General features: G+C 49.7%; 1 protein-coding gene across 1 annotated transcript in view; it reads left to right on the top strand.

Moving 5' to 3' along the window:
* The window catches only part of CNGB1 (cyclic nucleotide gated channel subunit beta 1), a 95491-nt gene that overhangs the window by 66784 nt on the left and 6697 nt on the right, over positions 1-22010 (top strand). The window contains exons 26-32 of the mRNA XM_024233667.2: positions 5066-5207; positions 5960-6119; positions 8300-8397; positions 8492-8575; positions 11993-12111; positions 12364-12510; positions 21764-21983. Of these exons, the coding sequence (XP_024089435.2) occupies positions 5066-5207; positions 5960-6119; positions 8300-8397; positions 8492-8575; positions 11993-12111; positions 12364-12510; positions 21764-21983 (970 nt within the window). The remainder of the gene's footprint in view (positions 1-5065; positions 5208-5959; positions 6120-8299; positions 8398-8491; positions 8576-11992; positions 12112-12363; positions 12511-21763; positions 21984-22010) is intronic.

The raw sequence follows: 22010 nt of genomic DNA, 5'->3' as shown, positions 1-22010 counted from the left end.
ACTCACAACCATCACATCAGATAGTACTGCCCCATCCCCATTTTACAGCTGAGGTAGCAGATGGGAGTTCCAAAGGTTACACGGTTCGTGAGTTACAGAGCTGGGATTTGAACCCAGGTGTCGTGGCCACAGAGTCCTAACTGCCTCGATGAAAAGGAAAAGTGCCAACCTGGTGGCCAGAGAGAGTGGGGGAGGTGGGCGTGAGCACTGTTGATTCCACCAAAAGTCACCAAAAGTTACTAACATTTAAAAAAATTTTTTAGCCAGTTACAGTGACTCATGCCTGTAATCTCAGCACTTTGGGAGGCCGAGGTGGGCAGATCACTTGAGGCCAAGAGTTTGAGACCAGCCTAGTCGACATGGCGAAACCATATCTCTACTAAAAATACAAAAATCAGCCAGGCATGGTGATGCACGCCTGTAATCCCAGCTACTTGGGAGGCTGAGGCAGAAGAATCGTTGGAACCCGGAAGGGGGAGGTTGCAGTGAGCCAAAATTGCGCCACTATACTCCAGCCTGGGCAACAGAAAGCAAGAAAAAAAAGTTTAAAAAATTATTTTAATGAACAGACTTAATTTATTTAAAAGTGGTTTGAAGTTTATAGAGAGGTCCATTGGAAAGTAGAGAGAGTTCCCGTATATATGCCACCTCCATTATTATTATTATTGTTATTATTTTTTGAGACAGGGTCTTGCTCTTTGTTGCCCAGACTGGAGTACAGCGGCATGATCTCGGCTTATTGCAACCTACGCCTCACTGGCTCAAGTGATCCCCCCACCTCAGTCTCCCGAGTAGCTGGGACCACAGGCACACGCCACTGCACCTAGCTAATTTTGTATTTTTTGGATATATGGAGTTTTGCCACGTGGCCCAGGCTGGTCTCGGCTTCCTGAGCTCAAGCTATCTGCCTGTGATTGGCCTCCCAAAGTGCTAGAATTACAGGTGTGTGCCTCATTTTAAGGCTGGATGGTGTTGAAGGCGACACTCTCTCCCCTGCCCTGTCAAAAGCCTTAAGCAGAAGAGTGAGCAGAGGGAGGACTCAGCCCTCGTGCTGATGGGAGAGTGCACTGGGAGTGAGGGCAGGCAGCAGACAGCCAGCAAGGGGCCCTGCTGTGTCAGAGAGAGCAGCAAACCCTCCAGGCCAACAGGTGGCTTGACCTAGGGGAGGGAGGGCAGTGTGGGCAGGAGGGATGCGCACAGGGTGGGGGCTGGGCCTGCAGAGTCAGAGTGGAGGCTTGAGGGACGAGGGATGAGGAGTCCCAAGTGTGACTCCTAGAGCTGCCCCCTGGCAGCAGAGACAGGCTACTTCTCTTTTCTGGGCCTCAGTTCCCTCACCTGCAAAATGGGGCTGCAAATGGGACTCCCACCCTAAAGAGGTGACTGAGGAGTAGATGCCTCTGAGCCCCTGCCTCAGTGCCTGGGCACAGTGGGCGCTCAGTCAGCCATAGTGAGGATGAGAAGGTGGAAGAAGGAAAGGTCCAGTGGGGAGTTACTCACCGAAGGGTGCCCGCCTCACCCTGGGCTGTGCCCACTAGTGACACAAAATGCCTGTGGTCCAGCTGTCTACCCCCAGGCCCTTGCTCCCAGTGGGAACAGGTGGGTCACTTGCGTCCAAGGTGGCAGCTTCGTAGAGTGATTAATTGTTCAGAACGTCCCCTCCCAGTATAGATGCCCCAACCTCAGCCATCATGGCTATGGCGGTCGCCTTCTGCCATGAGCCCTGCCCTGAGGGAGAGCCACGCCTTTACAGAGATGTCCCAGGCTGGTTTTGGTGGCTCATGTCTGTAATCCTGGCACTTTTGGAGGCTGAGGCAGGCAGACTGCTTGAGCTCATAAGCTCGAGACCAGCCTAGGCAATATGGCGAAACCCCCTCTCTACAAAAAAATACAAAACTTAGTTGGGCATGGTGGTACACGCTTGTAATTCCAGCTACTCAAGAGGCTGAGATGGGAAGATCGCTGGAACCTGAAGGTAGAGGTTGCAGTGAGCCCAGATCGCTGCACTCCACCCTGGGCGACAGAGTGAGACCTTGTCTTGAAAGAGATGTGCCAGAGGCCAGGGCAGCCCAGGCAGGCAGGAGAGGAGTCCCTGAGAGCCACTGTGGGGTGGAGAATATCAGGGATGGGGTCAAGATCTAATGCTTCCCCACGTCACCAGTGGTCCTGTTACCCGTTCCCATTCACAGCCCTGCTCCTGAGCCCTGGCTAGACCATGCATTCATTCACTTCCTCATTCATTTAACCCGTCACAAGGAGGCAGAGGAGGACTCGAAGGCCCTTTCTATGCAAAGGGGAGAACGCAATTTCTGCATAGAATTGAACTCTGCGAGCTTACCCTTTCTGAGACCCAGTGTTCCCACAGGCACAATGTGGGTAACTTACATCCAGATTTCTTATGAGAAATAATAAATTAATATGTGTAGCATGTCTAGCCTGGGCCTGAACAGGAGTCAGTGGCCCCTGTGGCTATTGTTAGGGGGAAGCCAGCATGGCAGGAAAGGAGTTAATAACCTAGGGTATAGAGATCTTAGGGGGTCACAAACCCCCAGACATTGGAGCTAAAATTTGAGCATATGTTGGCTTTTCTAGGGAAAGAGAGCTGGCTTTCTCTAGATTCTCAAATGGGCTTGTGCCCCAGTAAACTAAGAACTCTCCTCCCTGGGGCTAAGCCTGGCACATCCGTCACTGGGCAGCTCGGGGAAGGGAGAGTAAGCAGAGCAGGGCGGGGGCGGGGCAGGGGGACAGCTGTCTGGGACCTCCTTCTGCAGGGCCCTCTGCGGGAGGAGCTCGAGCTGCCCAGCAGTGGGAAGGGCACGCTTCCTTGGCAGCAATACTCCTTCCCAAATGACGTCCTGCAGGGAACCCCAACATGTGAACCAAGTACGAGTAATGAAGGAGGATTCCTAAGAAATTCCAATAGCATGAAGAATAACAACTTTTACAAAGCGAGCATTTGTGGAGTACTTGCTGTGTGCCAGGGGCTCAGGGTCCCCAGCTCCTACAAATGCTAGGCCCTGCATCCCGCCCCAGTGCTCTCCTGCCCCGGTTCTGCCCAACCTGAAGCACAGAGTGTCCCCACAGACCTAACAGCATGGAGGACAAGGAGACTTCAGGAAGGCCCCTAATATGTGGCATGTCATTGGAAGATTCCTCCAGCTAGGAAGGGTTTGGGGTAAAGCCAGAGCTTTGTGGACATCGTGCCTACATCCTCTCTCTGTTGGTGGCCCAGCGGCATATGCACCCAGCTCCCGGACAGCCCAGGGGTCTGCAGAGTTGGGGGTGCTACTCCGTCCCGCTAAACGCTGCTTCGCGCGCCCTCTGATGGCCAGAACCAGTATGACGGGGGCTTGACAGGCCCGTTTTGGGTTCTGAAACTTGCAGGCAACAGGTGATGTGGAGGTGCAGGGCGTCCGCAGCCCTGCCCAAGGCCCCGCAGCTATCAGAGGCAGAGCCCCTACCACACTCCCCGGCAACCTCTGCTTCTTCCTTCCTGGACGCATTGCACGTGACCTGCCTGTCCCCACACTGGACCACGAGCTTCTTGAGGATATGGGCGAGTCTGTTCAGTTCCCCACGGCAGGAAACAGTGGCTGTGAAGGCTTTGACAGCTCGCTTGCTGAGAGTTCACCACGTGCCAGGCTTCTTCTAGCATCTCATTTTGTCCTCATGGTCTTCTGTGAGGGACATTCTATTGCCATCCCCATCTTATGGAGAAGGAAACTGAGGCTTGGGGAGAGAGAGAGAAATTTGTCCAAGTTATGCAGCCAGAAGGTGGCTGAGCCGGATGGCTGAGCCCAGCCAGCCTGGTCCAGAGCCCATGTTCTATCTAGGACACTGCATAAATAGCTGCTGCAGGAAAGCCGGCAGGGACTGCCCGGTCTCTAGGCCCTTCTGACCTCACCTTTGCTGACCCAGGGGAGGGCTCAGCCTGAGGTGTGGACAGGTGTCAGAGGGACCCTTGCTGCTCTGTGATAATCACACACAAGCTTGGTATCTTCATGCCTTTTGAGCCGCTATAGTAAAATACATGAGACTGGGTAACTTATAAAGAACAGAAACTTATTTTTCACTGTTCTGGGAGCTGGGAAGTCCAAGATCAAGGTGCCGGCATCTGGTGAGGGCTGCTCTCTGCTTCCAAGACAGTGTCTTGAATGCCACAGTGTCCACTAGAGGAGAGGAATGCTGTCCTCATATGGCAGAAGGCAGAAGGGCCAAAGGAAGTGGAAACCCTCCACCAGAACCTTTTGTAACAGCTTTAATCTATTCATGAGGGCAAAGCCCTTGAGGCATAAATGGCGCCCAAAGGCCCTACCTCCCGCCACCATTGCATTGGGAATTAAGTTTCCAACGCCTGAATTTTGGGGGACACATTCAGACTAGAGCACTTGGGGGCATTTCCTATGCCTTTTACCACACAGTAGGACCCCCTCCCCCATACGTGTCTTTCAGAAGGTTCACAAGCCTATGTCAGAGGGTTACTGCTGGTGGATGACATCTCAGAGAAGCAGACAGTGCTCAGCTCTTGTACTTATCAACTAGTGACCATGGGTGTGCCCTTTCCCTTTGGGGGCCTCAGTTTCACTATCTGGAAAATGGATGGGCCGGGGAGGGGTGGGTCAGTAAAAGTCATCCTCAAGATATCTTCCAAACTTGATGTTGCTTTTGCTTTTCATAAACCAACATGGCAGGGGACAGCAAACAAAAAGACTGGAAATTGAAGGAACACTGAAGGAAATTGAGGGAGTGAAATCATTAGGAGTTGGAAGACCCTGGTCTGGCCTCCTGCCAACTCTTCCTGGCAATCCCCTGGAGCCTCAGTTTCCACATCTGTAAATGGGGATGGCAACATGTCTCTAGAGACACAACCATACCTGATAGCATTTGTGAACCTGCTCTGCAAACAGCAACGTGCTCTACACGTGCAGGAGGTGGTTTTTCTTGCATAGATGAGCTGTAAAGGGTTTCTGTCTTTTGCACAACATGCATCTATCAGAGGTGTCTGAGCCAGACTGCTCAGGGGCAGCAGAGTGGGGCCTGTGATGACCCATGTTCCCTCTCTCTCCAGTTATATTCGCTGTTACTACTTTGCTGTGAAGACCCTCATCACCATCGGGGGGCTGCCTGACCCCAAGACACTCTTTGAAATTGTCTTCCAGCTGCTGAATTATTTCACCGGCGTCTTTGCTTTCTCTGTGATGATCGGACAGGTATCGGGGCACCAGCCTGGTTTCCCACCCCACTTGACTGCAGGGGCCCCTCCTACTCTTGCCAGAAATGTCACCCTCTGTGCCCGTTGCTTTTGGATTAAGCCTGGGAAAGAGCACTAGACTGAGAGTCAGGAGCCTGGAGCACTGGACCCTGCGCGGTGAAGGGGGTGGTGGTGAACTCGGCCCTATTCCCTCTCTGAGGTCATTATCATTTGGAATGTCAGTTCCTCTGGGTGCACTGGGCTGAATGGTTTTCTGCAGAGACCGAGGGAGAAACCCCTGGTGTTTCTGGTGTGCCGGGGCAGCATCTTACATTCTGGTCGAGACATGAGGTGACAGTCAGAGGTTCTCAAATTTACCTTTGAAGGGCCCCGCCCCGAGGAACAGCACACTGGCTTCTTATTTCCTCCAGCATGGAGTCAGACAAAGTGGCCGCCATCACCGAGGGACTGTGTTGTACCAGAATCAGCGCAGCCCAAGGAGCTTTCCCCCATGGTGTGGTCCCAGGGACCTGAGGCCACCAAGGGGCTGGCAGTCTCCCTCCCTTCCTCTTCCCCACATCCATGATGGAGGCAGAACTTCCCATCCGTAAAACTTTCTCTGTGTGAGGACATCTGCCTACCCACCTCCCAACACCCTGCCAGGAGCACATGCCCGTGGTCTGTGTGAAGTGACACATCCCAAATCCATGGCATAGCCCCCACCCCCATGATCCAGTGGCTTCCTTGACCTCCCATAACCTTTACCCCCAGATGAGAGATGTGGTAGGGGCTGCCACCGCGGGACAGACCTACTACCGCAGCTGCATGGACAGCACGGTGAAGTACATGAACTTCTACAAGATCCCCAAGTCCGTGCAGAACCGTGTCAAGACCTGGTACGAGTACACCTGGCACTCGCAAGGCATGCTGGGTAAGATGGTCACGCCCTGGCAGCCACCAGCTCCCAGCCAACTCCTGTCACCTGGTGCCCGGTCCCCTGCCTTCGGGGCGCCTCCCTTGTCCTCTGTGTCTCTGAGGTCCTGAGTACTGGGGCCTCTCTTGGCTGTGTCCCCAGCATTGGTGTGAGAGGGGCCCAGTGGGGCCCCTGAAGTGCCTCTAGCAGGGCTGTCATGAGATCCTTGGAGACTTGGGGGGCTTGTCTTCTGTGTGCCTGCCCCCCTCACTTCACCCACCTTGAAATGCATCCCCATCCAAGAGTGAAGTGTGGTGTGTGTGTGTGTGTGTTTGTTTATTTATTTATTTATTTGACATGGAGTCTCGTTCTGTCACCCAGGCTGGAGTGCAGTGGAGCAATCTTGGCTCACTACAACCTCCATTTCCCGGGTTCAAGCGATTCTCCTACCTCAGCCCCTCAAGTAGCTGGGATTACAGGCATGTGCCACCATGCACGGCTCATTTTTATATTATTAGTAGAGACAGGGTTTCGCCATGTTGGCCAGGCTGGTCTCGAACTCTTGACCTCCGGTGATTAGGCAGCCTTGGGCTCCCAAGGTGCTGGGATTACAGGTGTGAGGCCGAAGTGCACTTTAAATTGAAAAAAAAAAAAAAGTACTCTCTGTCCCTTCCTCCCTCCCTTCCTTTCTCTCCCTCCCTCCCTCTCTTCTCTCTCCTTTGTCCTCGCTTTGTCTCAGGGCATTGCACACCCCATGATGAGCGCAGCAGGCTTAGCCCTGGATCTCCTGGGGCAGCTCTAGAGCTCCACAGCCAGGTTGGGGTCCTGAGTTTATTCCCCGAGTTACAAGACTACGGGCATGTCACTGCCATTTGCTCATCTATAAAGTTGAGATTATAGTAGGGCACCTCTTGGGTTGCTTAGGAGATTTAGTAAAATAATTTTGCCTTTAATCCCAGCACTTTGGGAGGCTGAGGTGGGAGGATCACTTGAGCCCAGGAGTTCAAGACCAGCCTGGGCTACATGGCAAAACCCCGTCTCTATAAAAAGTCGAAAAATTCAGCTGGGCGTGTTGGTGCGTCCCTGTGAGTCCCAGCTACTCAGGAAGCTGAGGCTGGAGGATCGCTTGAGCCTGAGGAAGTTGAGGCTGCAGTGAGTTGTGATTGTGCCACTGCACTGCACTCTAGTCTGAGTGACAGAGCAAGACCTTGTCTCAGAAAAATAAAAATAAGTCCCTGTGCAGTGACTCATACCTGTAATCCCAGCACTTTGGGAGGCTGAGGCGGGTGGATTGCTTGAGCCCAGGAGTTTTCAGACCAACTTGGGCAACATAGTGAGACCTTATCTCTAAAAGAAAAAGAAAAATTTTAGCTTTTCAGGGTTCAAAGTATTTAAAAAATTTTATTTTAATAAAAACTAAAAACTAAGATAATCTTTATAAAACATTCTATTAAAAAGTGCCTGGCTTGGCCAGGTGTGGTGACTCACTCCTGTAATCCCAGCACTTTGGGAGGCTCAGGTGGGTGGATCAAATGAGGTCAGGAGTTTGAGACCAGCCTGGCCAACATGGCGAAACCCCGTTTCTACTAAAAATACAAAAAATTAGCCAGCGTGGTGGTGGGCACCTGTAGTCCCAGCAACTCGGGAGGCTGAGGCAGGAGAATCGCTTGTACTAGGGAGGTGGAGGTTGCAGTGAACCAAGATCATGCCACTGTGCTCCAGCCTGGGTGACAGAGCGAGACTCTCTCTAAAACAACAACAACAAAAAAACATAAACAACAACAAAAACAAAACAGGTGCCTGGCTCATAGAAGTGCTCCAGAGACTTTAGTTCTTGCTGATGTTGTCCTTCCAGGGAAGTGGGAACACAAGTGACCAATAACTGCAACAGCGCGGGGGCTACTAACATAGTAGCTGAGTGGGGGATGTCAAGGGAAGGCTTCCTGGAGGAGGTGACATTAGTGCTGAGTTCTGAAGGATGAGTAGGAGTTTGGGAAATGCACAGGGGTGCTCCTGGCAGAGGAAATGGTATTGGCAAAGGCCTGGAGGTGAGAGAGGGTGCACTACAAATCTAGAGTGATTCCATGCGGCAGGGCAATGGTGTGCCCTGGTGAGCCAGTAGGTGGGCACTTGGCCTGTATGTATGTCTGGGGTGGGGCCCGGCCTTGCCTCTGACCCTTGCCAGGCCTTGTTCACAGATGAGTCAGAGCTGATGGTGCAGCTTCCAGACAAGATGCGGCTGGACCTCGCCATCGACGTGAACTACAACATCGTTAGCAAAGTCGCACTCTTTCAGGTACACCTTTTGGTGCTCTCACCCTGAGGGCTGTGGGAGGCTCCAAGCCCAGTCTTCTCTAAACAGCGTTCCTTTCCCTTCCTCACCGGGACAGGGCTGTGACCGGCAGATGATCTTTGACATGCTGAAGAGGCTTCGCTCTGTTGTCTACCTGCCGAACGACTATGTGTGCAAGAAGGTGAGCTGGCCCGGCAGCCACCACGGGATCTGGGGCTCACGATCCCCCTGGCTTTCAAGGAGCTGAGCTGGAGGGGTGCCTGCCAGCCCAGGGCAGAGCGAGATTGTTGGGGAGGGAGAAGAGCGTCTGTGGCTTCATGCTGCAATGACCTGACCAGACCCAAGAGCAGGAGCGGATTAGGAGGCTTTGCCTCGGGCTTTGCAAAGCATTTCCTCAGCTCCATTGACACAGGACCATGGGGGCCAGGACAAAGATCCCCCCACCCCACCTTACAGAAAGGGAAACCGTGGAGCCTGAAGAAGGGCAGGGCCTTGACTGTGTAGCTGGAACTGCTTCTGGGGTCTCCGTCTTCCCATCAGGAAAATGGGGCAGGAGAAGGGGTGGGCTTAGGTCAGAGGTTGCAAACTGGTGGCCTTTGGGTAAGATCCAGCACACAGGTATTCTGTGGGTTTTTTTTTTCTAATTTAAAAAAAATGTTGAATTGGTCCCCAACCTTTAAAAATTTGAAGATTTCATATAAAAATTCAGATTTCTGGCTGAAAACAGAAAATCTGCCAGCACTGGGTCCACTTTCCCAAATGGCAAGAGCCAGCTGGGGTGGAGGAAAGGTTGCCCCAAAGGGGGACATCGTGTCCCTTCCTGATGCCACAGCCCCCACCACTCCCCACTGCCCCACCCTAGGACCCCCTCCCTGCTCAGCTTCACCCTCTGATCCCAGAAAACATCTGGGGTTGAATCCTGGGGCCTGACAATGTCTAGAGCTCTTTCTGCTCCCTGTCCTTGGGGTTCAAGGTGAGACCAAGGTCACTTGGTGAGTGAGGGGAGGGGTCAGGAACCCAGGTTTCAGTCTTCTTGCACAGAGCCGTTAATAAGTTAATTATAAGCCATTAATAAGTGTACGGGGGAAAACGTTACCCAAGCAGGCTCTGCAAGACTTGGGAACCCCTGTCCCCAAGAAAGTCCCTGTCTCCAGGTTATATGCTGTGCAGCAATGAAATTTCTGGAAGCAGAGAGCCGGGGTGAAGAGGGGAAAAGGATGCTTCAGAGCGCTGAGAATTTAAAGCTGCAACCTTAGGGGCAAAGAGGGGTTTGGGAGCAATAGAGTGACTTGCCTGACACTGGAGCCACTACCTGGCTGTGCACCCTTGGGCAAGTGGCTTGCCCTCTCTGAGTCCTGCACATCTTATGGATAAAGTGGAGGATGTTGATAGTACCTCCCTCATGGGGTGGTTGTGAGGGCTGAATAAGATGTGCATACAGAGCTTAATATTGTTCCTGGCACAAAGCAGGTGCCAGTACTGTTGCTGTTATCTTCGTGGGTGATGCAGTTTGCTTTAAATGAGAAAAAGTGAATCTAGAGTCTGTGATTGCAAATTAAATTGAGCGCTTGGTGAGCACGTGTGAAGGGCGCCCTCTGCTGTCTGGTTTTGCTCAGCAGCGATCTCTCTGAGACAACCCGGGGAATGGTTAGTGAGGTGAGGGGTCCCCTCACCCTTTCACCCTTGTCAAACTAAACAGAAACATGGAGGCAAACCTCTCTTCCTTTTTGTTAAGGGGGTCATGCATGTGTGAAATGCACAGGAAATTTTTGTCAAATAAGTCAAAAGTGTGACAGTTACTGTCCTTGGTCACTCCCCCCCCCCTTATTTATTTATTTATTTGTTTGTTTGTTTGTTTATTTGAGACCAAGTCCCACTCTCTCTCCCAGGGTGGAGTGCAGTGGGACTATCTTGGCTCACTGCAACCTCTGCCTCCTGGGTTCAAGCATTTCTCCTACCTCAGCCTCCCAAGTAGCTGGGATTACAGGCATATGCCACCATGCCTGGCTCATTTTTTTATTTTTAGTAAAGACAGGGTTTCGCCATGTTGGCCAGGCTGGTCTCAAACTCCTGACCTCAGGTGATGTGCCCGCCTCGGCCTCCCAAAGTACTGGGATTACAGGCATGTAATCAATTTGTAATTGATTACAGGCACCCGGCCCCCTTTTTAATTATTATTATTTTTTTTTCTGTAGACCTCCTCTTCCCCTTTTAAACACATGTGACTCACAGGTAGCTGGCCAGGACAAGGGCCCGTGAAGGCATGAGGATTGGAAGGCGCGTGGCAGACTAGGTGTTTCTAATTGCATTCCAAAGCAAGCTATTCATTCATGCATGCGTTCAGTTTAATTTGGGATTAAGGCCATTGTATTCATTTTCCAGGCTGCCGCGGGACACTGCGCAACTCCACCACAAGCTGAGTGGCCTCTCTCCTCAGCTTGTAGGTGGTCATCTAGTTTTTTTTGTGTCTCCTCACATCCTCTTGTCTCTATGCCTGTCTTTGTGTCCACATTTCCCTTTTTTTAGGACACCAGTCATATTGGATTAGGTCTAGAAGGACCTCATCTTTAGGAATTACATCTGCAATGACCCTATTTCCAAATAAGGTCACATTCTGAGAGGCTGGGGATGAGGATTTCAATATATGAATTTGGGAGGGGGTACGTAATTCAACCCATAACAATCAGGAACTCTGGAACCAGACTGTCTGGGTTCAGATCCCAGCTCTTGGGCAAAGAGTGATCTCAACTCCGAGGGTTGTTGAGGATAAGTAGTGCACTGCATAAAGCAATTTGGGGCTGGGCACAGTGGCTCATGCCTGTAATCCCAGCACTTTGGGAGGCTGAGGCAGGCAGATCACTTGAGGCCAGTAGTTCAAGACCAGCCTGGCCAATGTGGCAAAACCCTGTCTCTACTAAAAATACAAAAATTAGCTGGGCGCGGTGGCACATGCCTGTAATCCCAGCTACTTGGGAGGCTGAAGCATGATGCCTGTAATCGCAGCTGCTTGAGAGGCTGAAGCACAAGAATTGCTTGAACCCAGGAGGCAGAGGTTGCAGTGAGCTGAGATCATGCCACTGCACTCCAGCCTGGGCGACAGAGCGAGACTCCATCTCAAAAAAAAAAAGGCAATTTGAACACTATCATTATTATTGTTCCCATTCCTGTTGCAGTTAGCAAATGCTTCCCGAGCCCCTGAGATGTGCCAGGTGTAGACATCATTTGATGGTGGGAGCTGCTATCTGATTTGCCCTGCCTCCGTCAGTGAGTCTAACTGGAAATTTGCAGAATTCCATTATACCTGCACCTCCCAGGTTAGCTGGCCCTTCCCATTCCATGACATCATTAACTGTCCCACTGCAACCCTGTCAGTTACAGAGGGCATGGGGTAGTCACTCCTCCAAGTCTACAAATGGGGAGACTGAGGCCCGAGAGGGAAGTGACTGCCCCCACACAACACCCCAAGTTGTGGTGGCAGGGCTGGACCCCAGTGTCTAGGTTCCTCCTTGGCGGACCTCCAGCCTCTGGATCCAGCCCTGGCTGCTTCTCTGGTGACTTTGGGGGATGGACAGAGGGACTTGTCCCTTCTCTGTTTCAGGGGGAGATTGGCCGTGAGATGTACATCATCCAGGCGGGGCAAGTGCAGGTCTTGGGGGGCCCTGATGGGAAATCTGTGCTGGTGACACTGAAAGCTGGATCTGTGTTTGGAGAAATAAGGTCAGAGGCAGCTGGGGTAAAGTGAGGGGACTGGGGCAAGGGCTGGGAAAGGAGGCGGCCAGCGGGCAGTGCAAGTGTCTACGGCTTGGTAGATGCAGCACTGGCACCTGCTGATGTATGCGGGGATGGGGGCAGGGGAAGGCTCTCATCTGTGTGGGGCCACCACTGTGCTCCATACATGGGAAATGAAGATCTGAATGAGACCAAAACCGCAGTCTCTAAAGGGTCTCCTTCCTCCCTTCTCTGCCCCAGCTTGCTGGCTGTTGGGGGCGGGAACCGGCGCACAGCCAACGTGGTGGCCCACGGGTTTACCAATCTCTTCATCCTGGATAAGAAGGACCTGAATGAGATTTTGGTGCATTATCCTGAGTCTCAGAAGTTACTCCGGAAGAAAGCCAGGTATGTAACTTTTCTTTCATTTAATAAAAAATTGCTAAGGACAATGAATTTCTCTTACATAACCACAGTACCTTTATCTTTTTTTTTTTTTTTTTTGAGATGACGCCTTGCTCTGTCACCCCGGCAGGAGTGCAGTGGAGTGATCATGACTCACTACAGTCTCAACCTCCTAGGTTCAAGTGATCCTCCTGCCTCAGCCTCCCATGTAGCTGCGATGATAGGCACGTACCACCATTCCTGGCTAATTTTTAAAATTTTTTTCTAGAGCTGGGGTCTCACTATGTTGCCCAGGCTGGTATCAAACTCCTGGGCTCACATGATCAGCTCTGACCTCCCAAAGTGCTGGGATTACAGGTGTGAGCCACTGCACCTGGCCTAATACCTTTATTAAGATAAGGAAATTTCGTATTGAAACAACACTATTATCTCATTCATAATCCATCTTCAGATTTTGCTAATTCTTTAAGAGTATCCTTTGTACCTTTTCTTCTTTTCCATTCCTGAATCAAGTCTAGGATCACATACTGTAATTAAGGTGCAGAGTATTCTTAGTCTTCCTTGATCTGGGATAGTTCCTCAGGCTTTTCCAACCTTTAGTGACTTGGACTTCTTTTAAGCATACAGGCCAGTTATTTTATTTATTTATTTTGAGACAGAGTCTTGCTGTGTCACCCAGGCTGGAGTGCAGTGGCACAATCTCGGCTCACTGCAACCTCTGCCTCCTGGATTCAAGCAATTCTCCTGCCTCAGCCTCCTGAGTAGCTGGGATTACAGGTGCACGCCACCACGCCCAGCTAATTTTTGTATTTTTAGTAGAGACAGGGTTTCACCATGTTGGTCAGGCTGGTCTCAAATTCCTGACCTCGTGATCCACCCCCCTCGGCCTCCCAAAGTGCTGGGATTACAGGCATGAGCCATCGCACCCAGCCTATACAGGCCAGTTATTTTATAGAATGCCCCTCAGTTGGGGTTTGTCTGATGTTTTCTCGTGATTACCATTAGAGTGTGCATTTTTGGCAGGAAGAACTCAGAAGTGAGTCGCTTCTGCAGCAGATGTATCAAGAGGCGCATGATGCCATTTACTCCCAATATCAATGATTTTTACTTTGATTACTTGGTTAAGGTTTCTGTACTGCAAACATATTTTCCCTTAAACCTAATTCCTAAGTAATTAGTGGGTAGTCACCTTCAGACTATGAGGATATCCTGTTCCCCATCAAACTTTTACCCACTGCTTTTAGCATCCTTTGATGGTTCCTCGCTATGATAGTTACAGAGATTGCTATGATAGTCGTAAAATGGTAATTTTGTAACTCCACTCTTTCCTCGATTATTAGCTAGCAGTCAGCTGTATGGAAGAGCTTTCTCTTCTCTCCCATTTGTTTATTCATTTCTCAATGTATATAGGCATGGATTTACTTGATTCCATGAATACTCTGTTAACAATCATTATTTTGATGCTCAAATTGGTCCAATTTGGCCAGTGGGCACTTTTTCAAGGTGGCTCGTTTGTGACCTTTGTGATATCCCTGTCGTATTTTAGCACTTCCTTGCTTACTCAAGGAACAGTAAGCCACAACCAGATGCCCTGGTTCATCTTGTTCTTCCCTTGCGGTATCCTGGAAGTGGCCATTTCTCCAAGGAGACTTGATTCCTTTTACTGGGGGATGGTTTTTAGAAACCAAGATCTGAGTCCTAGGAGCAGTCATTGCTACTGGAGTGCTACTAGACCTCTGCAGCAGACAGAACCAAGAAACACACCAGGATGTATAAATACAAATATACATATACAAAATACATATATAATATATTATGTATATATAAAATACATACACATACATATACATATATATGCCAGCTTCAATTTTTCTGTCTATTCTACTGATTATCTAGAAAACAATTTCAATCCAGCATCGCAGAATTCATTCTTTTTTTTTTTTTTTTTTGAGATGGAGTTTCACTTTTGTCACCCAGGCTGAAGTGCAGTGGCGCCATCTCAGCTCACTGCAACCTCTGCTGGGATTACAGGCGTGTGCCACCACGCCTGGCTAATTTTTGTATTTTCAGCAGAGAGGGGGTTTCACCATGTTGGCTAGACTGGTCTCGAACTCCTGACCTCAGGTGATCCACCTGCCTCGGCCTCCCAAAGTTGCTGGGATTACAGGCGTGAGCCACCCTGCCCTGCCACCACATATTAGAATTCATTCTAATATTCTCCCTTTTCATACTTGTAAATCTCTTCTCCAACACTGAGCAATACAGAGAAGTTCATTTCAGAATTTCCAGCCCATGTCACTGTAAAAACAAAAAGTAAGCCTTCTAGGTAGAGTTCAGTACTGGATGCAGTTCTTTTGTGTTTAGCCCCAAGTATATATGATGGAAGTGTTATGTTCAAAGTTATCTGGAGTCCTTCTCTTCCTCCCCTCCCCTTTAATGTGGTTACTTTATTCATTTGAAATACAGGTAGGTTCACTTGTTTCAGTTTACATTCCATTTAGGGCTCCTGCCACCCTGATCTTTGTTGACTTTTTCTTGTTTTAAGTATGTAGAACATTAACATGTTCCTGAAGGTCAACACTCTGCAAAATGGGGCACTCAGAAAAGCGTCCCAACTCTCCCTGTCCCCAGCCCCCTGACTGCAACCCCCATTATTACGTGACTCGTCGCATCAATTTCTGCCTTTTCTTTCCTCTGCTTACTTTTGCAAAAATAGACAAGTCCACAAACACTTTCTTTTTTTCTTTTTTGAGATGAAGTCTCGTTCTGTAGCCTGGGCTGGAGTGCAGTGGTTAGATCTTGGCTCACTGCAACCTCCACCTCCTGGGTTCAAGCGATTCTCCTGCCTCAGCCTCCTGAGTAGCTGGGATTACAGGCATCCGCCACCACACCCAGCTAATTTTTGTATTTTTAGTAGAGATGGCGTTTTGCCATGTTGGCCAGGCTTGTCTCGAACTTCTGACCTCAGGTGATCTGCCCGCTTCTGCCTCCCAAAATTCTGGGATTACGGGTGTGAGCCACCACACCCAGCCCAAACATTTTCTTATTTCTTCTTCTTTCTTACACAAAATGTGGCATGCTGTAGATTCTTGTACTTTGCTTTTTTTCCACATGATGACAAAACCCGGAAATCATTGTCTATCAGCACAGAGTCAGCTTCCTCATTCCTTTCCACAGTGGCAGAACATTCCTGTAAATGGACATTTAGGGTATTTCCACAATTTTGCAATTACAAACAGTGGTGCAACGAATAACTTTGTGCATCTGTATTTTGCATTGTTGGGGAACAGCTTATTCTTTTTAGAAAAGCCAGTTTTTGTTTTCAAATCCTTAAGGTCAGGTTTCAAATTGAGCGACAGGCAACATAGTGTGTCAGGAACCCCACAATAGGTCTGAGGCTAGCGGGGCTTGTATCCCTTCCATGTGAGGTGCTGGCTGTGTGACTGTAAGGAAGTTGTTTAACTTTTCTGGTCTCAGTTGTCTCCTATGTAAAATAAAGGTCATAACCCCTACTTTGCTGCTGTAAATTTTTTTTTTTTTTTGGAGATGGAGTCTTGCTCTGTCGCCCAGGCTGGAATGCAGTGGCGCAATCCTGGCTCACTGTAACCTCCGCCTCCTGGATTCAAGCAATTCGATTCTCCTGCCTTAGTCTCCCCAATAGCTGGGACTACAGGCACATGCCACCACACCCGGCTAATTTTTGTATTTTATGTAGAGACGGGGTTTCACCATGTTGACCAGGCTGGTCTGGGACTCCTGACCTCAGGTGATCTGCCCGCCTTGGCCTCCCAAAGTGCTGGGATTACAGGCATGAGCCACTGTGCCTGGCCTGCTGCTGTGAAAATTAAATAGTGTGCAGGAATGTCTCCGGTGGGGTGCCTGTCATACAAGAGAGCTCAGTGCATGTTAATAATGATCACTTCAGGCCGGGCGCAATGGCGCATGATTGTAATCCCAGCACTTTAGGAGGCTGAGGTGGGAGGATCATTTCAGCCCAGATATTTAAGGTTACAGTGAGTTATGATCGTGCCACTGCACTCCAGCCTGGGTGACAGAGCAAGACCCTGTCTCTAAGATAAATAAGCAATTTTTCCTCTGTAGCCATCAAATTTACCCTATAATTTTTCAATTAGCTAAAACCTTTTTAATCCACATGTCTGGGTTTTCCTCCTTGTCTTGTATCACACATTCGTATTTTCCCCTTCATTCTATACAATGACACCATAAATAAACTGCACAGAGAGCTGTCATAACAAAGGGAAGAAACTCACCAGCATCCGTTCCTACAGCACAGTGATGTATCGAGTACACAGTGCTGAGTTCTGGGGACACAGCAGGGACCAAACAAAACTCACATTCTAGTCAGGGAACTGACAATGGAAAGATGAGCGATGATGTGATGTGTCTGACTATGAGGAAACACAAAGCCACGGGAGGAGCAGGAAGTGATGGAGGGCTGCCTGAGATAAGCTGGTTGGGGAAGCTGCTCTGAGCAGGTGGCATTTCAACGAGACCTGCACAAAGCAAAGGAGTGAGCTGGGTACAGCATTCTGGGCAGAGGGAACAGCATATGCAGAGGCCCTGGGGAGGAGCAGGCTTAGTGTGTGGGTGGCGCAACAGCAAGAAAATTAGCATAGCTTGGTATGGGATCAGAGGAGTCTAGGGGAAGAGATTGGGTCGGACCTCAGAGGAAGATGGGAGCCACGGAGAGTTTTACACAGAGGAGTGACTTGAAGTGCCTTAGGTTTTCACAGGAGCCCTTTGGCAGCTTCGAGGTAAAAGGATGTAGTGTTGATGTCCAAGCATCATGCACACAAGACACTGAGGTCTCCTGAGGAAGGAAGCTGTCCCAAAACTCACCTTACCTGGTTGCTCTCAAGGAACCCACTGGGCCCTTCCAGAACCCAGTCTATCTGATTTCTCCCAGAAAATCTCCCCATGTTCCCCACCACATCAGTGGTGTGTGCCAGTGCCTCCTCTCCCGAGGGACAGAGAGGTAGAGTGGGCCCTTGTGATTCATGGACTCCATATTTGCAAATTCGCCTCCTCACTGAAATGGACTCGTAATGCCAAGATCAATACTATCAGGCTTTTGTGCTCATTCAAGGACATGCCCAGAGCAACAAAATACTTGAGTCACCCCAAGTGCACGCTCCCCGCTGAAGTCCCAGTTCTGTCTTCTGGTTTCAGCTCTTGTACTGCAAAGAGGTGTCTTTTTATGGTCCATATAATGCCACTCTTTTTTTTTTTTTGCATTTTTGTGCTTTTTGTTGGCGATTGCACTGTCTAAAATGGCCCCCCAGCATAGCGCTGAAGTGCCGTCTTGTGTTCCTAAGCACAAGAAGTCTGCGATGTGCCTTACACAGAAAATATGTGTGTTAGATAAGTTTCATTCAGGCATGAATTACAGTGCTGTTGGCTGTGTGTTCAATGTTAATAAAACAACAATCTATATTTAATAAGATGTCTTTAGCTGGCACAGTGGCTCACGCCTGTAGTCCCAGCACTTTGGGAGGCTGAGGCGGGCGGATCACCTGAGGTCAGGAGTTCAAGACCAGCCTGGCCAACATGGTGAAACCCCATCTCTACTAAAAATACAAAAATTAGCCAGGCGTGGTCGTAAGGCACCTATAATCCCAGCTATCCGGGAGGCTAAGGCAGGAGAATGGCTTGAACCTGGGAGGCGGAGGTTGCAGTGAGCCAAGATCACACCACTGTACTGCAGCCTGGGCAACAAAGTGAGACTCTGTCTCAAAATAATAATAATAATAATAATGTCTTTAAAAAGAAACACACATAAGACAAGTTTATTATTATTAATTTTAGAGACAGGGTTGTGCTCTTTCACCCAGGCTGGAGTGCAGTGACACGATCATAGCTCACTGCAGCCTCGAACTCCTGGGCTCAAGAAATCTCCCGCCTTGGCCTCCCAGTGTTCTGGGACTGTGTGTGAGCCACCACGCCTGGCCAAGTTTATGTATTATGGTTGATGAATGTTGTGATGAGAGATTTGTAGGAATCTAGCCTTGTATTTCCCCTAGGAGCAATGTTTCCATATTTGCTAATTCAGTGTTCGCAGAGATCTTATAGGACATAATTACTGCAAATCATGAGATTCAGCTGCTTATGACTGAAAACTGGTACCAGGTCTCCCCACCCTCTCTTCTTGCCCCCGCCCCCACCAGGAGGAGCAAAGCTCAGGAAAGCCATGCTTTTAGCTGTTATCCCATCCCGCTGGGTGGGTTAGGCAAGAGTTTGGCAAATCAGATGGGACCGCAAAGGCACCTCCCAAGAGCCGTGCAGAGGCCCCCATTCCTGACAGTGCCTGTGCACCTGTGTCCACACTGAGAAGGCTGAGGTGTGGGTGGGAGGCAGCCAGGCGAAGGAATGGGGCTAACAGGCCTCACGGCAACGTGGCAGGGGGCGTGGGAATGGGGGTCCCAGCCATGAGTCATCAGAGTGGTTGTTTGCTGGCCAGGCCAGCTTGACCAGAGAGGCAGGGGATTGTGTATGAGCTCTGCTCATCAGGGGAGATACACTGTCTGAGAACCATAGTCCCAGGGACATCTGAGTTGGTGAGGGCCACGTGTGAGATTCTGTCCAAGCTCCCTGCTTTGCAGATGGGGGACCTGGGTCCCCAAAGAAGTGAAGTGCTGAGATCTCTGGCTTGACCACTCCAAGAAAGAGGATGAAGAGGTCTTATGTGGGTGACTTGCTCCAGGCTGACTGCTCAATCTCAGTTACAGGGAAGCATACATCATCAGAAAATGAGGACAAATTTCCCTAATCTGGAAATGCCCCAGAAGCCAGCTCAATGTTTCCAAACAGAGACAGCTATTAGCAATCAGCAAAGGTCCTATAAATAGTTATTTTGTTAGAAAGAAAAAGATAGTTCATTTTCACAGCACCCTCAGCTTTCCTGTGGGCTGTCACATCATGAATTATGGACTCAAATAACATGGGGGACAGTGCCGAGCTGGCGCATGTCAGAGGCGTCTGGTGAATTATCATGTTTGTGTTCTCCTGGGGGATCTCCAGCTAGAAATGCAAATCTTGGGCAATTAATATCAACATGCACAATTTAAACCCATTGCCTCTGATTAGATAAGCAGCCAGTAATGGCCTCATTTTTAAACAAACAAGTTTTGCTGGAGCCTCAACGAATGAATTTGCCAATTCATTGTCTAGGCCCGCTGGTTGCAGGCAGAATTCGTTTGTTCTTGAGACAAACTGCTCACCGCATGTTTGTAGTGTGAAAAATTCCCAGTAAAAAGCTAGGGCTCTCTTTGATGGAAAATCTACCCTTATCTAGAGAAACAGGGTGGTACATGCCATTAGATGTGGGTGGCAATTCTGCTTCTGCCACTTCCTGGTAACCTTGGGCATGTCACTCCCCCTGCTCTGAGCCTCAATTTCCCCAACTGTCAGAGGCACAATAATCTCAGCCCTTTCCATGTCACAGGGGTATTTGTCAGTGTCCAGGAAGATAATGATGTAATGTCGCTTTGTAATCATTAATATCTGGGGCACTGGGGTCAGAAGTGTGGGTTTGAATTCTAGCTTTGCCGCTTCTTAGCTGTGTGGCCTTGGGAAAGTTACTCACCCCCTCTCAACTTCTATACCCTCATTTGGAAATGAGGATGAATAATAAGACCTACTTATGGGGATTGTTGTGAGACTTAAATGAGAGAGTATGTATTAGCATAACAGTATTACCACAGATTTAGCTGTTTAAAATCACACATTTGCCATCTCAGTTTCTGTGGGTTAGAAGTCCGGACATGGCTTAGCTAGGTCCTCTGCAAGATTGTCATCAAGATGTCTTCCGGAGCAGGCTCTCATCTTAAGTCTGGATGGGGGAAGGACCCACTTCCAGGATCACATGGCTGTTGGTGTAATTCAGTTCCTTGGGGTTGTAGGACTGGGGCCCCAGTTCCCACTAGCAATTGGCCAGTGGCTGGCCTCAGGTCCTTGCCATGTGGGCCTTCTCCAACACAGCTGGCTGCTCCCTACATCAAAGTCATCAAGGGAGGCCAGGCACTGTGGCTCATGCCTGTAATCCCAGCACTTTGCGAGGCCATGGCAGGAGGATTGCTTGAGCCCAGGAGTTCAAGACCAGCCTGAGCAACATAGCGAGACCCCGTCTCTATTACTTAAAATAAAAATCAAATAAAAAATAAATAAAGTCAGCAAGGGAGAATCCTCTTGCAAGACAGAGATCACAGTCCTGTGTGACATATTCCACCAGTGATAGCGCTTATTGTATTCGATTGTTTAAAAGCAAGACACATACCCCACCCATCCTCAAGGGAAGGGGACCACACAGAGGCGTGGACACCAGGAAAGGGGTAATAGGGTCCACTGAAGGGTGCCTGCAAAGGATGGAGCAGAGGGCCTGGCACATATAGACACTCAATAAATGCTGATAATTGTGATGGTGACTAGGGGGAGGTGACAGTGAAGCAAAAGGAGAAGGAAAGAGCTTTGGTTCGTTTTCCACCTGGGCATCTTATTCCCAATTCCCTGTGTGAAAGTGTCCTTCAGGATTTCCTAACTCTTCTGCTGGTTAAAAAAAAGATAGAGGCCAGGCGCAGTGGCTCATACCTGTAATTTCAACACTTTGGGAGGCCAAGGCGGGTGGATCGCTTGAGCCCAGGAGTTTGAGACCAGCCTGGGCAACATTGCGAAAACCTGTCTCTATAAAAAGATAAAAAATTGTGGTGGGGCATACCTGTAGTTACAGCTATTTGGGTGGGAGGATTGCTTGAGCCATGGAGGTCAAGGCTGCAGTAAGCCATGATCATGCCACTGCACTCCTGCCTGGGCGACAGAGCCAGACCCTGTGAGAGAGAGAGACAGAGACACAGACAGAGAGAGAGAGAGAGGAAGAGAAGAGGAGAGGAGAGAGGAGAGAAGACAGAAGAGAGGAGACAGAGAGAGACAGAAAGGAAGGAAAGAGAAGAATTTTCTAGCTATGTGACCTCAGACAAGTTATTCAACCTCTCTGAGCATCATTTTCCTCATCTCTAAGGTACAACAGACAGTAAGACCCACCTCATTACAGTTGTTCTGATCCTTCAATGAGATGCAATGCATAAAGTACTTAACACGACGCTTGGCCCAGAAAAAGCTCTCTATAATCACCAGCCAAAATCACCACCACTACACAGCTCCAGCTTAAAGGAGGCTGCAGAAGCGAGCCTTTCTTTTCCCCCAGAGTGCGTCTGTGATGTAAGTGGATGCTGCTTTCTTCCAGGCGCATGCTGAGAAACAACAATAAGCCCAAGGAGGAGAAGAGCATGCTGATCCTTCCGCCCCGGGCGGGCACCCCAAAGCTCTTCAGTGCTGCCCTCGCTATGACAGGAAAGATGGGTGGCAAGGGGGCAAAAGGCGGCAAACTTGCTCACCTCCGGGCCCGGCTCAAAGAACTGGCCGCGCTGGAGGCGGCTGCAAAGCAGCAAGAGTTGCTGGAACAGGTAATGTGGTTGGGAACCCAGCCACCA

Source organism: Pongo abelii, chromosome 18, assembly GCF_028885655.2.
Source record: "Pongo abelii isolate AG06213 chromosome 18, NHGRI_mPonAbe1-v2.0_pri, whole genome shotgun sequence".
Classification (NCBI taxonomy): domain Eukaryota; kingdom Metazoa; phylum Chordata; class Mammalia; order Primates; family Hominidae; genus Pongo; species Pongo abelii.
The sequence above is the reverse complement of the archived record's forward strand: the minus strand, read 5'-3'. Positions and strand labels throughout refer to the sequence as shown.